The 15,438-nt window shown below is 65.6% G+C and overlaps 3 protein-coding genes across 3 annotated transcripts in view; 1 reads left to right on the forward strand and 2 right to left on the reverse strand.

The window, feature by feature from the left end:
* MYO18A (myosin XVIIIA) overlaps window positions 1-2,246 on the reverse strand; it is a 32,028-nt gene extending 29,782 nt beyond the window's left edge. The window contains 1 exon segment of the mRNA XM_040532912.1: window positions 1,163-2,246. Coding sequence (XP_040388846.1) covers window positions 1,163-2,176 — 1,014 coding nt within the window. The 5' untranslated portion in view covers window positions 2,177-2,246.
* NUFIP2 (nuclear FMR1 interacting protein 2) overlaps window positions 2,165-15,438 on the reverse strand; it is a 34,435-nt gene continuing 21,161 nt past the window's right edge. The window contains exon 5 of the mRNA XM_040532915.1: window positions 2,165-2,254. The gene's annotated coding sequence lies outside the window, so the exon portion shown is untranslated. The remainder of the gene's footprint in view (window positions 2,255-15,438) is intronic.
* Window positions 10,442-15,397, forward strand: CRYBA1 (crystallin beta A1). The gene is made up of 6 exons (XM_040532920.1): window positions 10,442-10,629; window positions 11,272-11,336; window positions 12,197-12,315; window positions 13,982-14,123; window positions 14,757-14,899; window positions 15,066-15,397. The coding sequence occupies exons 1-6, from the start codon at window positions 10,599-10,601 to the stop codon at window positions 15,211-15,213; spliced, it is 648 nt and encodes a 215-aa protein (XP_040388854.1). The 5' UTR covers window positions 10,442-10,598; the 3' UTR covers window positions 15,214-15,397.

Here is a 15,438-nt window from a genome sequence, read left to right on the forward strand (position 1 = left end):
CTTCCCCTCCCCAGCCCCAGCACTGTGCTTTTGGTGGCACAAGCACCTCGCCAGCCCCTATGTGCTTACGTCAAACGTGCACCTGCACCCACAGCAGCACGCTGCGGCAAGAGTGGCAGCCACAGGCAGGCAGCCGTGCCCCTCAGCCCTCAGTCCCTCGGGGCTGTCCCCTCAGCAGTGCCCTGAGCAGCTCTCCAGGGCCGGCCACACCGTGGGGCTCCAAGGAGGAGCTGATGGAAAGCCAGCACCCAGATTCGGTGCAGGCTCCACCCTGCGGCGCTGGCACCTGCTCGGGGAGCGCAAGGAGCCCCACGGCAGCCTCCCCACACCACGCTCACCAGCGACACGGCGGGGACAGGCCCAGCTCTGCAGGGTCTCAGCATCCAGGGAAATAGCTGGAAGCCGGCCGTGGTGACGGTTAGCCCGCGGCAGGGTCAGCGGAGCCAGCGGCACACGCGGAAGATGTGGGTCACGCAGCCATTAGGTTTCTATTTATACAGCACCAGCAACACACGTTGGGCTCTGCAAATTTTCCGCGGCTCCCCATCGCACAGCACACCGCGCCGCCCCCACGGTGCCCAGGGGGCCGCAGCCAGGAGGGGCTCTCGGCACTCCCCTCCTGCAAAGCTTCACACGTTTCCCCCCGAGCTCCCTTCCCTGCCAGACCTCACTTCTCCCTGGGAGGAGAGGCAGGGGGAGGTGGGCACGGGGGGCTCCAGTGCTCCAGCCGTTGGGGCTGGTAGGCATCGTGCTGCATCCCAGCGCTGGCACGGATGCTTTGCCTTCGCTGCCTACACCCGGGTCAATGCACAGGCTTTCCAAAGGTGATTCAGAGCTCAGCTCTCCCAGAGCCCTAGCAGCAGGAGAAAGACCAAAACCAGCCTCACGCCGAGCATTTTGGGGCCAAAATCCACCAGTACCAGCTCACGAGCCAGCTGCAGACTCCTTCCTCTGCAGCGTCCTGCCTCCCGGAGCGCGGCAGGCATCGCCCCCGCATCCCCGCCGCGGCCGCCCGCTCCTCCCTGTGCTTGCTACAGCCGGGAGCAGCTGCAACGCCCGATGCTTCCCACGTCCTGTGCCAACCCAAACACCCGCTGCGAGGACGGTGGCGGCCGGCAGAAACCCGGGGCACCAGCCCGGTGGCAGGGACGCCGTTACTCACATCCCAGGTGGCGCGGCGCGTCCCCTCGCCGCCCCGCAGCCAGCAGCGGCTCAGCTCGCTCAGCTCCAGGATGGGCTGCACCTTCAGCTGCACCGTCTCCCCCGACTGCCGGATCATCTCCACGATCTCATCCCGGGATTTGCTCTCCACGTTTCGCCCGTTGATCTCCACCAGCCGATCGCCCGGCACCAGCCCCAGCGCCAAGTCCTTGGTGCCGGCGCCGGGTTCGGCGAAGTGCACGACGCGCCGGTACACCTGCCCGTCGGGCGCGCGGTCCAGCATGGTGGTGCGGCGCAGGGAGAAGCCGAAATCGCCGGTGTTGCGCCTCTGCAGCTCCAGCTGCCGCGGCACGGGGGGCTGCGGGGGCACCAGGGCGGGCAGCCGCAGGTCCGCGGGGAACCGCTTGCCCACCAGCTCCGGCACCCTGGCTCGAAAGGAGGCGGCAGGGGGGGTATGAGGGTGTCCCGGGGGCGTCCCGTGCTTGGCGAGCTGAGCCTCCAGGGCGCGCACCTCCACCTGCGGGGAGGGGGCTGCCGAGTGCTCGGACGGGGTGGAGGTCTCCGAGGCGCTCTCGTCCCGGCTCTTCTGCGAGAAGGAGAAGCGCTTGACGATCATCTGCGAGTTCTGCTTGGCCAGTGAGCCGAACTTGGCCGCCCGCTGCAGCACCGAGCCCTTGAAGTTGGCGTCGTCCACCTTGAGGTCGTCGCTGGAGCTGGCCGTGCTCAGGTGGCCCGAGTCCAAGATGACGCTGCCCCGGTTGCTGTCGGAGTCGATGTCGGTGAGGTGCAGGTCGGAGCCGCTGGCCACCTTGATGGGGATGGGGTTGGAGATCTCTAGGCGCGCCTTGGAGTCCCGCTTGGAGGCACGGTTGAGGTTGAAGAAGCCCCTGCGCATGCTCATCTCCTCCAGGCTCTTGAGCTCGGCCGCCGACATCCTCTCCTTCTTCTCCTTCTTTTCCTTCTTCTCCTTCCGGGCCCCATCCTTCTCTTTGTCCTTCTTCATCAGGTTGAACATGGTGGAGGGGGGCTCAGGGCGCGCTCGCCCCCGCGGCAGGGTGCTGGTGGGGGCGCTGCTCACGGCACGGCCGCCTGCCTGCAGAACGACACACGGACACGGTCAGACCATGGCCAACACCGACCCCGTGTCCCTCCCAGGGTCACCTGCACTGCCACCCCCAGCCTGGGCCACGTCTGGGATGCCCCAAAATGAGACCGGAGCCCGGGCAAGACCCCCATGGACCCCTCGGGCATGGGGCAGTTTGGGAGCCGCGCGGACAGGCAGGGGAGGGAGGTTTCCCGAGGATCCATTATGTTTGCAGCGGTTTCTGCTGGTGTGGATGTTTCCCCAGGCAGTAAAGCCTGTGGCACTGCAGACACCTCGCCTGCTGGCTCAAAAGCCCCTTGTTGAAGACACAGAAGCCTCTCTGGGGCTGGCCCCAGCCTCGGCCACTGCAAAGCCAGCAGGGACACGGGGAACAGCAGCACAGTGTCCCCACCCAGGGGGGACAGGGGGGAGGGAGCCCCCAAAACACAGCCCTGGCCGAGTACCCCCCTAACAAACAGGAACCTGTAAAATCGCATCCCTCCGAAACGCTGATAAATGCCTAATTTTAGCCGGGACGACGCAGAACTTGTGACGCTGCTGCGACCTCCAGGAACAGTCGCTCTTTCATTAGGGCATCCCGCGCAGGGGGAGGGCCCCAGCCTGCAGCAAAGCCATGGCACGGCCGGCCCCGGGCCCCCCCGCACAGCCTGCCCCCCCCCCCCCCCCCCCGAATGCCCCCCACGGCCCCGGGGCACCCCCAGCCTCGGCCCTGGGGCGAGCGCTGCCTCCCTGCGCGGCCGCCAGCCACCCACCGACCTCCATTGTGCGCCTGGGCTGCGGATAAACAACTCAAAAATCAAACAGCTGGGTGGAAAAGCAGCGAGGGATGGACTGACAGCTATATATAAACAGAGCAGGAAGCCGCGCCGCGCAGGAACTGAACCTCGGCACAAAGGACAACAGGAAAAGTCCCCACGTTCCAAGCATCTGCGCTGGAGCTCTCCGGCGGGGAAAGGTTTGTGCGACCCATGGGGACGGGCACGCTCCCCACGCCAGCAGTATGGGCTCCGTGGGCACCCAGCATGACCGTGTGCCACGCCGTGCCACGCCGTGCCATACCATGCCGTGCCATGCCCACGGAGCCTTGCTTCAGCTCCAGCACAGCATCCCCACCACCTGGGCCACCTCCCTGCAGGGCCACGTGCCCCCAGACGCACCCAGCAGGACACAGGGTGCAAAGGGCCCCGCGTCCGAGCTCTCCCCATGCTGGGGGCGAGGGCAGTGCCGCCACGGCCTCGGTGCCGGCAATGGCAGTGAGGGAACCACCTGCACCCCTCCCGGTGACACGTTGCATCGGTGACCCCACCTGCTTGGGCATCCCCAGAGCAGCACGGTTTGGCCAGGGCAGTGCCAGGCCCCCCCAGCTCACCATGGGGCACCGAGGGGGCTGGGGGCTGCCAGGACCCTTCCCAGGTACTGGGAGGAGCCCCGCGGGCAGAGCGGCCGGCACAGCGCGCCAGGCAGGTGCTGCTGGGGGACGAGGCGCTTCAGAGCCCGGCAGCCAGCACCGCTCTTTGTCCTCAGCAGCTCCTCTCCCCCGCACACATGCTCCCTCCGGGCCTTTGTATGCTCGACAAAAAGGGGGAACGAGCGTTACGAGCTGCATCGCTAATGAGCCAGCAGCGCCAACCAGCCAGCAGCGCCAGCCCGCAGCACCGCCACGCGCACCCCACGCAAGGCCACTGTGCACGGGGGGCACGAGCTTTGGAAACCACAAGGCCCCCCAGCACGGCCAAGCGCAGGCCCCCGGCCTCCCCCCAGTTCCTGTGGGTTCGCCGCCTGTCCCCGAGGAAGCCCCGCGCTCCTTGAGGACGCCAGTGGGACGCAGGCGCCGAGAAGCTGGGCGCAGGCGGGTGCTGCGAGCAGGGGGTGGCCGCTGAGCGTTGCCCTGCTCCTGAATCACCCCACGCACCCTCCCCGGCTCAGCCTGGGCTCGCTCCGGGATTATCCAGCTCCAGGTGTGTTCGGGTGGCAGCGTGCATGAGCCATCACACGGGTGGGAGAGGCGGCCGCGGGCGCCGGCTTCGCCCGCGCGTTGCACGCAAGGTGCTTGCTGCGACACGCAGGCTGTCAGGGCAGGGAGGACATCACCCGCAAGGTCACAGCCATAGGGGAACCGACCACAAAGCCCCCCCACCCCACCCTGAGACCCCCAAAGGGCTTCCCCGCTGCGGTGCTGAGCCCCGTGGCCCCGCAGCTTCCCGGCAGGGAGGAAGGCGTTCACGGAAACTCGGGGCCACTCCTTCCCTCCCCACGACGCAATCTCATCCGACGCGCTCCCGACACGGGGACCTGAAGCGCAAGTTTGCCGGCCGCCTGCCTGCCCCGCGGTGCCGGCGGTGGGAGACGGGGGCTGGAACCCACCCCCTTGGGGACCTCTGCGCCCCGGCTGTGCCCCTGGGTTTGGGGACGACCCTGGGGACCAGGACGCTGCCGGCAGCGATGTCCAGAGATTCCCACGCTGACCTGTGCCACAGCTCCTCGCCTCCTCACCGGACGCCGGCACAAGATTTCCGCAGAAGATTTAGGGGGTTTCCAAAGCTCTCCACGCTGCCTGCCCTTACGGACAACGCCGGGATGCGTCAGGAGGAGAACAACCCCTTCCAGCACCACCAGGCTCTGCCCAAAGCTGGATTTCGGGTCCTCCCGTGCAGGAACCCGGCAGCAGAGGACGCGGCTGGCTGGCAAACGCGTCCCTGTGCCGGGAGAGCTTCAACGCGTCACCCTGGGCCGTAGGGTGTGTGTGCCCGGCGCGCCCCAGCGCCCGCCTCGCCCCAAGCCGGGGCAATAAAACCGCCCGAGCGTTACAAAACACCCGCTGCAGAGCACTGACCCCGCTGGGCTCCGCGCCGGGAACGGGGGCGATTCAGCAACCAGCCGGGGGGAAAGAGAAGTCCCCCGCTGCAGGACACCCCCCGCAAGGGGGCTTCACCCTGCTGCCCGCATGAGGGGTCACCGGCAGCCACCCGCCTGCCCTGCCATGCGTTTTGGGCCCCCGGTTTGCAGCGTGACCCCCAGCAGGGCCCAGCCCACGGCAACGGGCTGAGCCACAGCTCGTCAGCGGGCAAAGTCCAGGGCCGGCGCAGGCGCTGCGGGGATGCTTGGCTCTGCCCAGGGCTGGGTGCAAGGGTGGGGGTCCCCCGGCTCCAAGGGACCCCCCGAGGCGAGGGAACGGTGGCTGCCGCTCGCCCGGCGTGCCGTGGGCCCACGCTTTTCAGCATCTGCCCTAAGTTTAGCTCCAACGCTCGTTGACCAAGCGATTTGCATCTCAGAGGCCGGCTGGAAACCACACTATTTCTGGACACGCGTCCCAGCCCTCGCCGCTCTGTATATTGCTCCCCGGGCAAATTAACGCACGGGCAGGCGCCGCAGCACCCAGGGGCTTTGCCAGCCCCCCCACCTTTGCTGTAAGGCCACCCCTTTGGGCACCCCACGGCACCCCCAGCAAGGTGACCCAGGTGCCAAGGGACCACCGGTTAGGGGCGAGTGGCTTCGGGTGCGACCCCCTGGCAGCACGGGGCGGGGGGGGGGGGTCCCAGACCAGCATTTTCACCCTGCTGACACCCCTGCATGCAGGATCAGGCTGACTGCCCCAAAAGAACCCCCCCCCCAAAAAAAAAAAGGGACACGGCATCCTCCCCCAGCACCCCCCCGCCCCCAAGTGCTCTCCCATGGGGGGCGCGCACAGCTCCTGGCAGGGGGTGGGGGCACCCCGGGGGTGCTGCGGCACGGCACGGCTCGGCACGGGGCGGGGGGGGGCACCCCCGGGGCGCAGCGCACAGCGAGGTGTGGGGTGGGGGGGGGGGGGGGGGGGTCAGGAAAGAAGAAGGGGGGGGGAGGATGCACAAACACGGGCACCGCAAGACAAGGGCGGCCCGTGCGCGTGCACGCCGGCGGGGGGGGGGTGTGCGCGCGCGCGCGCGCGCGCACGCACACCGGCGCGGCCCGTACCGGGGGAGGGAAGGGAAGGGAAGGGAAGGGAAGGGGGGGGCGCTGCAGGAGCCGCAGCCCCGTCCCGGTGCCGGTGCCGGGCGCTCGCTCACTCACCCGGCGGCGCGGCGGGGCCCGGCGCTGGAGGCGGCGGCGGCGGCGGCGGCGGCGGCGGGGCCGGGCCCCGGTGGCGGCGGCGGCGGCGCGGGGCGGGGCGGGGCGGGGCGGGGGGGGGGCGGCTCCGTACCGGGGCGGGCACTGCCGGCTCTGCGCGCGCCGCCCCCCCCCCCCGCCGGGCGCGGCCCGGGACGGGACGGAGAGGGCAGGAGGGGGCGAGGGGCGGCGGGGGGGGGCGGTGCTGCGGCCCCCTTCCCCCCCCCCCCCCCGGGAGGGTGCGAGGGATGCGGTGCTGCCCCCGGTGCGCGCGCACGCGGCCCGTGTGTGCGCAGCCCCGGTGCGCGTGCACCCCGTGCACGCACACACGAGGTGCGCGCACACAGCCGGTGCACGCAAGCACAGAGGTTGCACGCGCCTGCAGTGCACGCACAGCGCACGCACGCCCTGGTGTTTGCACCCCCCCCCCCCCCAGTGCACACACACACACACCCTTGTGGATACACACACCCCCGGTGCACACACACCCAGTGTACACACAGCCACAAATTGCGCACACCCCCAGTGCAGGCACGCCCCCAGTGCACACACACACAGTGCACACACACACCCCCTAGTGCATGCACACCCCCACTGCACACACACACACACACAGACACACACACACCCCAGTGCACTTACAGCCCGTTGCACCCTGCAACACACCCACCTGGCCATAAGCTGGGTTGCACCCCCACCCCCCCCAACACCCACAGCACACTGAGGGATGCACGCACACTTTTGCACAGCCTGGTGCACACTACCGCGTGCACACGGAGTATGCTCGCACCCCCTGGAAGTGCAGCACAACACAACCCTATGGCACATCCCTGCAACACCCCAGCGCACGCAGTCCCCACCCCGTGGCACACCGCACCCCGCGATGCACGCTGGAAAGCACTCGCGTGTTGTAAGGAATCCGAGCAGCTTCTGGGGACAGCCTGCACGGTGCCCGCAGCTGGCAAAGGGTGCTGCTTTGGGGGTGCGGGACCAATGAGGCCGTTTGTGCTCCTGGGGTCCCCCTTTTTTGGAAGGATCCAACCGAGGGCAGTCCTCCTGGCAAGGGGAGGGTTTCAGGCTGATCCCCGCACGCACTGGTGTGGGCTGAGCTGTAGAACGCAAGGCAGGAGGTGGAGGAGCCCCTGCGAAATCATTTCACGGCCAGTGCTTTTCCCCACGCTGCCTGTCCCCAGGAGGGCTGGGTGCAAGAAGCTGATCGCTCTGGAGAATGCCCGCTGCCTCGGACGGGAGGCAGCATGTGGTCAGCAACCAGCACCGAGAGCCGCAGTGCCTTTGTTACGCCTCTTCCACTCGTGTCCAGCTCCAGGCAGTGTGTCTGGGAGGTTAGGCACAGCCCAAGCCCAGAAATGCTGCAGACCCCCTGTGGGCCACCCCGGCATGCACGGTAAGGGCTGGCAGCCTGGGGAAGCTGGAGAAAGCTTAGGGAATGGGGACCCCATAGTCAGGCAGCCACAAGCTCTTCCCAAAATCACTATTCAGAGTGTTCATCTCTGCCCCAAAACCCTGGATGGACAGAGGGACCCATGGCACTGGGATCTGCCCCCAGTTCCTCCCTGCTGTCTCCCTCAGCTCCCCAGGCCCGGAGCCCAGCGGCGGATGAGGCACAGCCCTTGCAGCGATGGAGGACAGCAGCCGTGAGCGCAGCTGCCTGCTGCTTTTGTGGTGCTTTCCTTTTGTCCTGGGCACGTGGCGCTGAGCGCAGGGAGCTGCGGCCAGCTGGAGAGTGGCAAGGGGGACGGGCGAGACGGAGGGTCGGTGGCTGCGGTGGCTTATCCTGCTACGAGGGGATGCATCCTGCAACTGTACCTTGGTGCCCTGCCTCCCGGCACAGGCGGGCAAGCAGCCCGGCCGACAGTTAGAGCCTGCGGCAGCTCCTGCTCCCTTATCGCAGTGGGCAGGCGGCAGCGGGGCTGACGTCGGTTGGGGCCGCCGTCGGTTGGGGCCGCCGAGCCGCGGGGCAGCACCGAGGGGCTCATGGAGCCTCGTGCACCTCCCCGGGGATGAACACCTCCGTGCACATGGCAAAATGCCCAGCACACGTCTGCGGGATCCTGTCCGACCCCACCAGCCCTGCCCTGAGCAGCTCTCCCTCGGCACGGAACTGTGCGGGGCTTTACCAGCCCTCAGCAAAACCCGCACCCAACAAACTCCCTGCGCTGTGCACAGCTTTATGGGGGGCAGCGGGTGCTGGCAGCGTTTTGGAGTGCCCACGTCAGGCGCAGACGTCTGGCCACAGCAGCGAGGGCCCCGAGTTGGGCTGGGAGGGGAGGCATCTGTTTCGCAGCGCCACGGGGTTTGCTAAATAGGTCACTGCTTTTTTATAGTCTCCAGGATCTAGAAAAACCAGTTGTTCCTGACAGCCCGCGGACCCGACAGCACTGTGGCAGCAGCGGTGGCTCCCCAGGCTCTCCCTCCCGTCCTCTCATGTCCTCGGCGGGGGGATCTGCCCCCAGGAGGGGCTCGGTGCGAGCTGCAGGGGGACCTGCGGCACCCCTGGGTGCTACGCTCTGGCCATGCCCGACATGAGGTGCACAAGGGGGGGTTCTCCCCCACCCTGCTTGTGGCCGGTGCTGGCTGCCAGCTCCAGGCTTTGCCCAAGGACCATTTGCAGCGTTTTCTGTTCGCAGAGGGCACCAAGGCCGGCTGCGTGTGGGTGTAGGGGGTGCGTGGTGCCGTACACCCCCTGCACACTGCTGCACGCCCGCATGCGCCAGCTGCAGCGCTGCCTGACCGGGGTGAGCTCTCCCTCTAGCGGCACCAAGCTCCTGGCAAAGCCTCCATGCCCACAGGGCAGCAGGAGCCATGCCCAGGGCATGTCCAGGGGGCTGGGGGGCATTGGGGATGTGCTCCAGCCCACATGCCCCTCTGGCAGTGTCCCCAGAAGGCAGGCTGGAGGATGTGTGAGCAGAGCAGGGTGCGCACGCTGCTGGGGTGGGTGCCCCAATTCATCTGGGGACACTTTGAAGGCTGTTTCAATGGCTGGGAAGAGGGCAGCTGCCCCCCACCCTGAATTTGCTGGGATGTAGCAACAAAATGAGCCATTGTGTCAGTGTCAGACCTCAGCAGCACTCTGCTTCCCCCCACTTCACCACCCCGACCCCCATAATTCAGGGGGTCCCCATCCCCATCCCCAAGGACGACCCCAAAGCAGGGGTGCCCCATCTCCCCGCACACACCATCCCGGCCATGCAGCCCTGCTGGGGTCCCCGCAGGCCACGCGCCAGGCTGGGCTGCAGGCCGCGCTGACGGGGCGCTTTGTTTTGTGCTGCGAGGACAAAAGGGGCAGTCAGACGCGGGCGGCGCTTTGTGCCGGCAGCCATGCGCTGAGGCAGCAGCCCGCGCCGCCACGCTCGCCTCCTGACCCCCGGCGGCTCGGCCTACGCCCGCCATGGCACCCACAGCTTGCATCCACCATGGCACTGCAGCCTGTATCCCCCATGGCACCCTCACCCTGCGCCACCCGCCCCGCCGTGGCCCTAAGGGAGCCCTGCGGGGAAGGGGGAGCAGGACCTGGTTGCCATGGTTACTGTGAGGCTTAAGGCCTAGGTGCACCAGGTTGCCATGGCTACCGCGAGGCCTATAACGCCGCCCAGGCCTATGGCGGCCCTGCCATCCCCACGGGCTCAGCACCAAGGCCATGGCGGCGCTGTGTGAGCTCAGGGAGCAAGCACCGCACCGAGGGCCTGGTGTGGCTCTGGGGCTGTGTGGGCAGGGGGCCCCGCAGCTCCCACCATGTTGGAAGGAGCAGCCTCACGGCCCCCTTGCTGCCCTGGGGCTTGTGGCTGCCCCACAGCCCCTGCACCGCCCCACGGCACATGGAATGGAGGCAGGGACCCACTGTGGCCGGTGGAGCGAGGCTCGCCCAGACAGTGCCACGCTGTCCCCCTGTGCTCACCTGCACCCGGGCCAGGCCGGCCCCGTGATGGCGCAGTGCATTGCTCCTGGAAAATGCCAGAAGAGTCAAAATGTTGAGTCATTCATGCCCAAGATTATCTGTGCAAACAGCCACCCCAATTATTTTTGTTATGATCAAATTTTTTTTTTTCCTCTTTTTTTTTTTTTCCCCAAGAATGTGGCCGGGACCATGGGGATGAGCTGCTGAAATCTCTGGGGATCAGCAGAACAATGCCAGCGAGAGCATTGTGCTGACGGCTCCGCAAATGCTGGCAGCAGCTCCTGGCCAGCAGCGCCCTATAAAAGCCGAGCCGCTGAAGTAGGCAGGCATGACATGGGCGAAGCAGCAGTACCGCCTGAGCTAGGTGAGTCCTGGGGCCGGCCCGCTCCACCCCAGCCCCTCTCGCCCTGCTGCCGCTGTGCGGATGCTCCTCTCCGGTGGCAGGAGAGGAGCGAGAGGTATCTGGAGGGCCCACACGTCCCTGCTGGCAGCTCGGGCACAGTGGGTGGCAGAGAGCCCCCGTGGTGTGAGGTATCTCCGTGCCCGGCACCTGCCTGGCTGGGGCACAGCACCCCGGTTGGCACCTCAGGCTGTTAGCCATGGCTATCCCGATATGAGGAAGGAGTGCCCAAGGGAGGCATAATAAGGGTAGGGATGGGAGCAGAGGGTCTCTTGGACCTCTCCAGTAATAGGGCAGAGTGTGCTCCCCAAAATGGCTCAGGGGGTTTCGTCGCCATGGCTGGGGGAAGAAGTGGACCGAGAACTGCATCCTGGTGTGACACGGGTGCACGGGCTCCGTGCCGTGGCCGGGAGGAGGGAAGGGGCCCCCTGGTGGTGGTGGGCAGGCTGTGGGCAGGAGGGGGACCCCACTTTGTGTTTCTGAGCCACCTGCTGTGCCCCCCACACCGTCTGCAGCTGGCGAGGATCTCATTGAGAGACCCGTGAGTGGGCAGGGGGATGCGTGGCAGTGCTCTGCAACACCGACTGGTTTTCCTTCCTTCTCCAGATACCTTTCCAGCAGCAAAGATGGCTCAGACAAACCCTCTGCCTGTCCCCATGGGCCCCTGGAAGGTATGTCCTTGCACCTGCTGCCTCTCAGGTGTGGAGGTGGGAGACAGGGAGGGGGCAAAGCCAGTCCTCCCCAGCCAGAAAAGCTGCACCGCAGGGAGCGAGGCCGAGGGAGCCAAGAAAAAAAGTCACAGGAGCATGCCTCCCGCCTTCTCCAACACCCCCGGGGGGTTTCATAAGCCTGTTTGCAGCACCCTGGCCTGGCTGTGCCCTGCTGTGACAAATTGTGCTGTGCCAGGCACCTACCGCAGTCCCCCAAAGCCACACTCTCTTATTTGCCCTCCCCTGTGGGTGAAGGCAGGCTGGCAGGGTGGGCAGGGGACAGCAGGGCACAGGGGCTGTAAAGGGGGCAGTGGGCATGGCAGGGCGAGGTGGAGAGCAGCCCTGAGGGCACCAGGGATGGTGACAGCACTGAGGACAAAGCCAGTTCGCAGAGGGGACCGAGAGGGAAAGGAGAAGCACGTGTGCAAGCAGGGCAAAATCCTGCCGAAGCATGGAGAGGACAGCGTCAGCCGCAGCCCCCAGGGAGTTCCCCCTCACCCTTTCCCCGTTAATCCTCTTTGCCCTGGAGTGTTCAGAGCAGAGGCTGGGAGAAATGCCAGCCACAGCTCTGCCGCCCGCCCGTCCCAGAATGGCTCTGGACGGCACTGCTGCCCTGGGGACTGATCTCCGCAGGGGTGAGCAGGAGAGCGGAGCAGGGGCTGGCGTGCAGCTCCCCCAGCACCAGGCAGGGCACTGCAGGGCCAGGGATGCCAGCCGGTTCTTCCCCAAATGGAGCATGACCCTCTGTCTTGAAAAGGTGCTGGTTCTCTCGGGGCCACTGCTGGGCTGTTTGCAACTTGGCAGCTCGTTCTCTGTTCCAGATCACCGTATACGATCAAGAAAATTTCCAGGGCAAGAGGATGGAGTTCACCTCGGCCTGTCCAAACATCATGGAGTGTGGTTTCGATAACATCCGCTCCCTAAAGGTGGAGTGTGGCGCGTGAGTACCTGGCTGCCCGTGGCGTGGATGCTTTCCCAGGTGGGGGGCTGGCGGGGCAAGGGGTGCCTGAGCACGTGCAGGGCCGGCGAGTCTCACCCCTCTGAGCTGGAGCCAAGCACTGCAGCCAGGGGAAGCCAGGTACGGGGATCCCACCCTGCCAGGGTAGAGCAGCGAGCTCTGGGCAGCACCAGCATGGACACTAGACACACAGGGCCAGGGGACAGCAGCAACACCTTTGGCCTCATCTAAAACTGCCTCTTGCATCTGGGAGCAGCGAGGTTGGAGCTCTCCAGTGCTCAGCATGAATGATGCCTGAGGATGCAGCAAAGATCAGTGCTCAGTGAGGGGCTCTTGGCTCACGAGCTCAGCCTGGTCCCCATTCACCCGTGTAACCCCATGAAGCACCATGCCTAAGAACCCTATTTCTCATCCCAGGGCCCAGCCCTGCTCCACAGTGCCAGACCAGAGCCTTCGTGCAGCCTGCACTGAGCTGCCCCAGTCACTGTTAGGGTATGGAGCAGAGCCAGGGTTCTCCCTGCACATGGGAACCTTCCTGTAACAGGCGAGACAGCTCTCGAGCTGCTCTGAGACGCTGTGCGTAAGGAGCAGTCCCCATGGCAAACATCCCGCTGGGGCCGGGGAAGCAGACAAGATAGATTTGCACTGCTATATTTAGGATTTGTAATGCTAATGGGATTACCGCAGCATGCGTGCTCGCGCCGTAATCAGCTCACTGCTCCACTTGATGTGTTCCCAGCCAGGCTGTTCACCTTGCTTACTAGGAGGCTGACTGCAGGGCATGGGACCAGGGCTGAGTTTTGGTCAGTGGCAAGACCTAAAATCCCTGCACTCAGCGTGCCCCTCAGCATCCCCTGTACCCCATAAGCAGGACCACGGGCCGTACAGCGGTGTGCCTCCCTCCTTCCAGCCCCCAGCCCAGTCTCTGCCTCCCCACTTCCCTCAGCTGTGGATGTCCCATCCCCGGTCCCTGTACGGGGACGTGCCCAGGAGGGGTCTGCACCCTGTGGGGTGCCCGGGCTGGGGGCAGGTGATGGGCAGGCTCTCGTGGGTGTGCAAACTGCGTCCCGTGGGGTGGAGGCGTCCCTCTCACCTCCTTGTTGTTTTCAGCAGAGAGGGACCCAAAAAGGGAACAGGCAACAGCTCCCAGGCCTGCCCAGAGCCAGGTTGGTTCTGCCTAGTTTGGGCATGAGGAATTCAGGTCTTTCCGGCTGTGCCAGGCTGTAATTAGGAAACAAGTCAGAAATGAGGTGTTTGGGAGAGGACACCCTGCTGGAGATGTCCTTTGGCACCCTAACATGATGCCAATCCATGCAGATAGCCACCGAGCTCTGCTGGGGAAGAGAACCACCGCCAAGGTTTGCAGGTTGGGCCCCTTGAGGGTGGGATCCCACCCTCACTGCAGCCAGGGGATGCTGGTGTTGCCATGCTGAACGCCTCTCAGGCACTAGCCAGGCTGTTACACCCTCTCCGGGTGCTCTGCCCACATCCAGCACCGTTTCCTTTCCTCCCAAGCACCCAGGCTTGCGGGCGGAGGCCAAACCTCAACCTCCTCCTTGCACCTACATCCACGTACCGGTGCCAGCCCCGAGCAGGATGCCCAGAGCTGCTGCAGGAAGCCCTGGCAGCCCTTGCTCTGTTTTTGCAGCTGGGTCGGTTATGAGCACACCGGCTTCTGCGGGCAGCAGTTCATCCTGGAGAGGGGAGAGTACCCGCGCTGGGACGCCTGGAGCGGCAGCAACGCCTACCACATCGAGCGCCTGATGTCCTTCCGCCCCGTCTGCTCTGCTGTGAGTGCCCCCACTCCTGGGCTGGCTGCAGCCTCTTGTCCCAGCAGCAGAAGCACAGGCAGGGCAGGAATTGCCCCGGGCAGGGCAGGAGCTGCCCCCAGGTGTCTGCGCTGCAGCATCCTCTGTTGCCCCAGCACAGAGCCAGGCAGGGGGCTGGAGGCAGCACCGGGCTGCACAGCAGCTCCCAGCTCACACGTCTCTGAGCGCAGGCAGAGCAAAGGCTCCCAGGCAGCACCCTCAGACCAAGGGAGTGGGGCTAGGAAGGGTAAAACTGCTATGCCAGGGGCTTTGCAGGTAGCAGAGGCTCTTAGAGTGGGCTCAGCTCTTCCCCTGGCACCCAGCAGGATTTGCTGTAGCTTTCCTGCTTTCTAAAACTTAAAAGGGAATTTCTGCGTCTGCTGTACACGAGCAGAGCTGTTGCTGACACCTCCCAGGACAAGCCCTGACCCTGCCCCAGCACCTTCACACCAGCCCTGGGGGCTCTGAATGCCTCCGTCCCTTGGGCTGCACACACAGCCCGCAGGAAACCCTCCAAACCGGGCTGCACGGAGGGGCAGCCTTTGTGCCACTGCCCCAGCCCGTGTCTGGGGAGGGAGCACTGCCTCCCCCTCACCCGCTGCTCTTCCGCCCCAGAATCACAAGGAATCCAAGATCACCGTCTTCGAGAAAGACAACTTCATCGGCCGCCAGTGGGAGATAAGCGACGACTACCCCTCGCTGCAGGCCATGGGCTGGGCCAACAACGAAGTGGGCTCCATGAAGATCCCCTGTGGCGCGTAAGTGACGGGCAAAGGGCCACAAAGCACGAATGTGCCTGGGCTTAGCAGCAGGGACAAACCACGGCCATCACTATGCTGCCACAGCCGGAGGGGGGACGCCCCGTAACTCCCTTGCTTACCTCTCGTTCCCCTTACGGCCGCCTGACGACTCCGTTTCTTCCAGCTGGGTTTGCTACCAGTATCCCGGGTACCGCGGCTACCAGTACGTCCTGGAGGCCGACCACCACGGGGGAGACTACAAGCACTGGAGAGAGTGGGGATCACACGCCCAGACCTCCCAGATCCAGTCCATCAGGCGCATCCAGCAGTAGCTGCCCGACGCCCGGCCCCCACTCTCGAGCACATCTTTGCAAGGTTTCTAAAGCTCACCGGCTCCCTTTTGGTGCTAATACTCCCCTCCTGAAATAACAACCCCTTCTTGTACTGCAACTGCTTATGGAACAACACTCCTAAACGGTACCAGCTGCCACAACTGCCAATAAATGTGACTGAAAGAAAAAGATAAAACCAGCTTGGTGGGTGTTTGCTGTTGTGCG

The sequence above is a fragment of the Cygnus olor genome, chromosome 20 (genome assembly GCF_009769625.2).
Source record: "Cygnus olor isolate bCygOlo1 chromosome 20, bCygOlo1.pri.v2, whole genome shotgun sequence".
Taxonomy (NCBI): Eukaryota; Metazoa; Chordata; class Aves; order Anseriformes; family Anatidae; genus Cygnus; species Cygnus olor.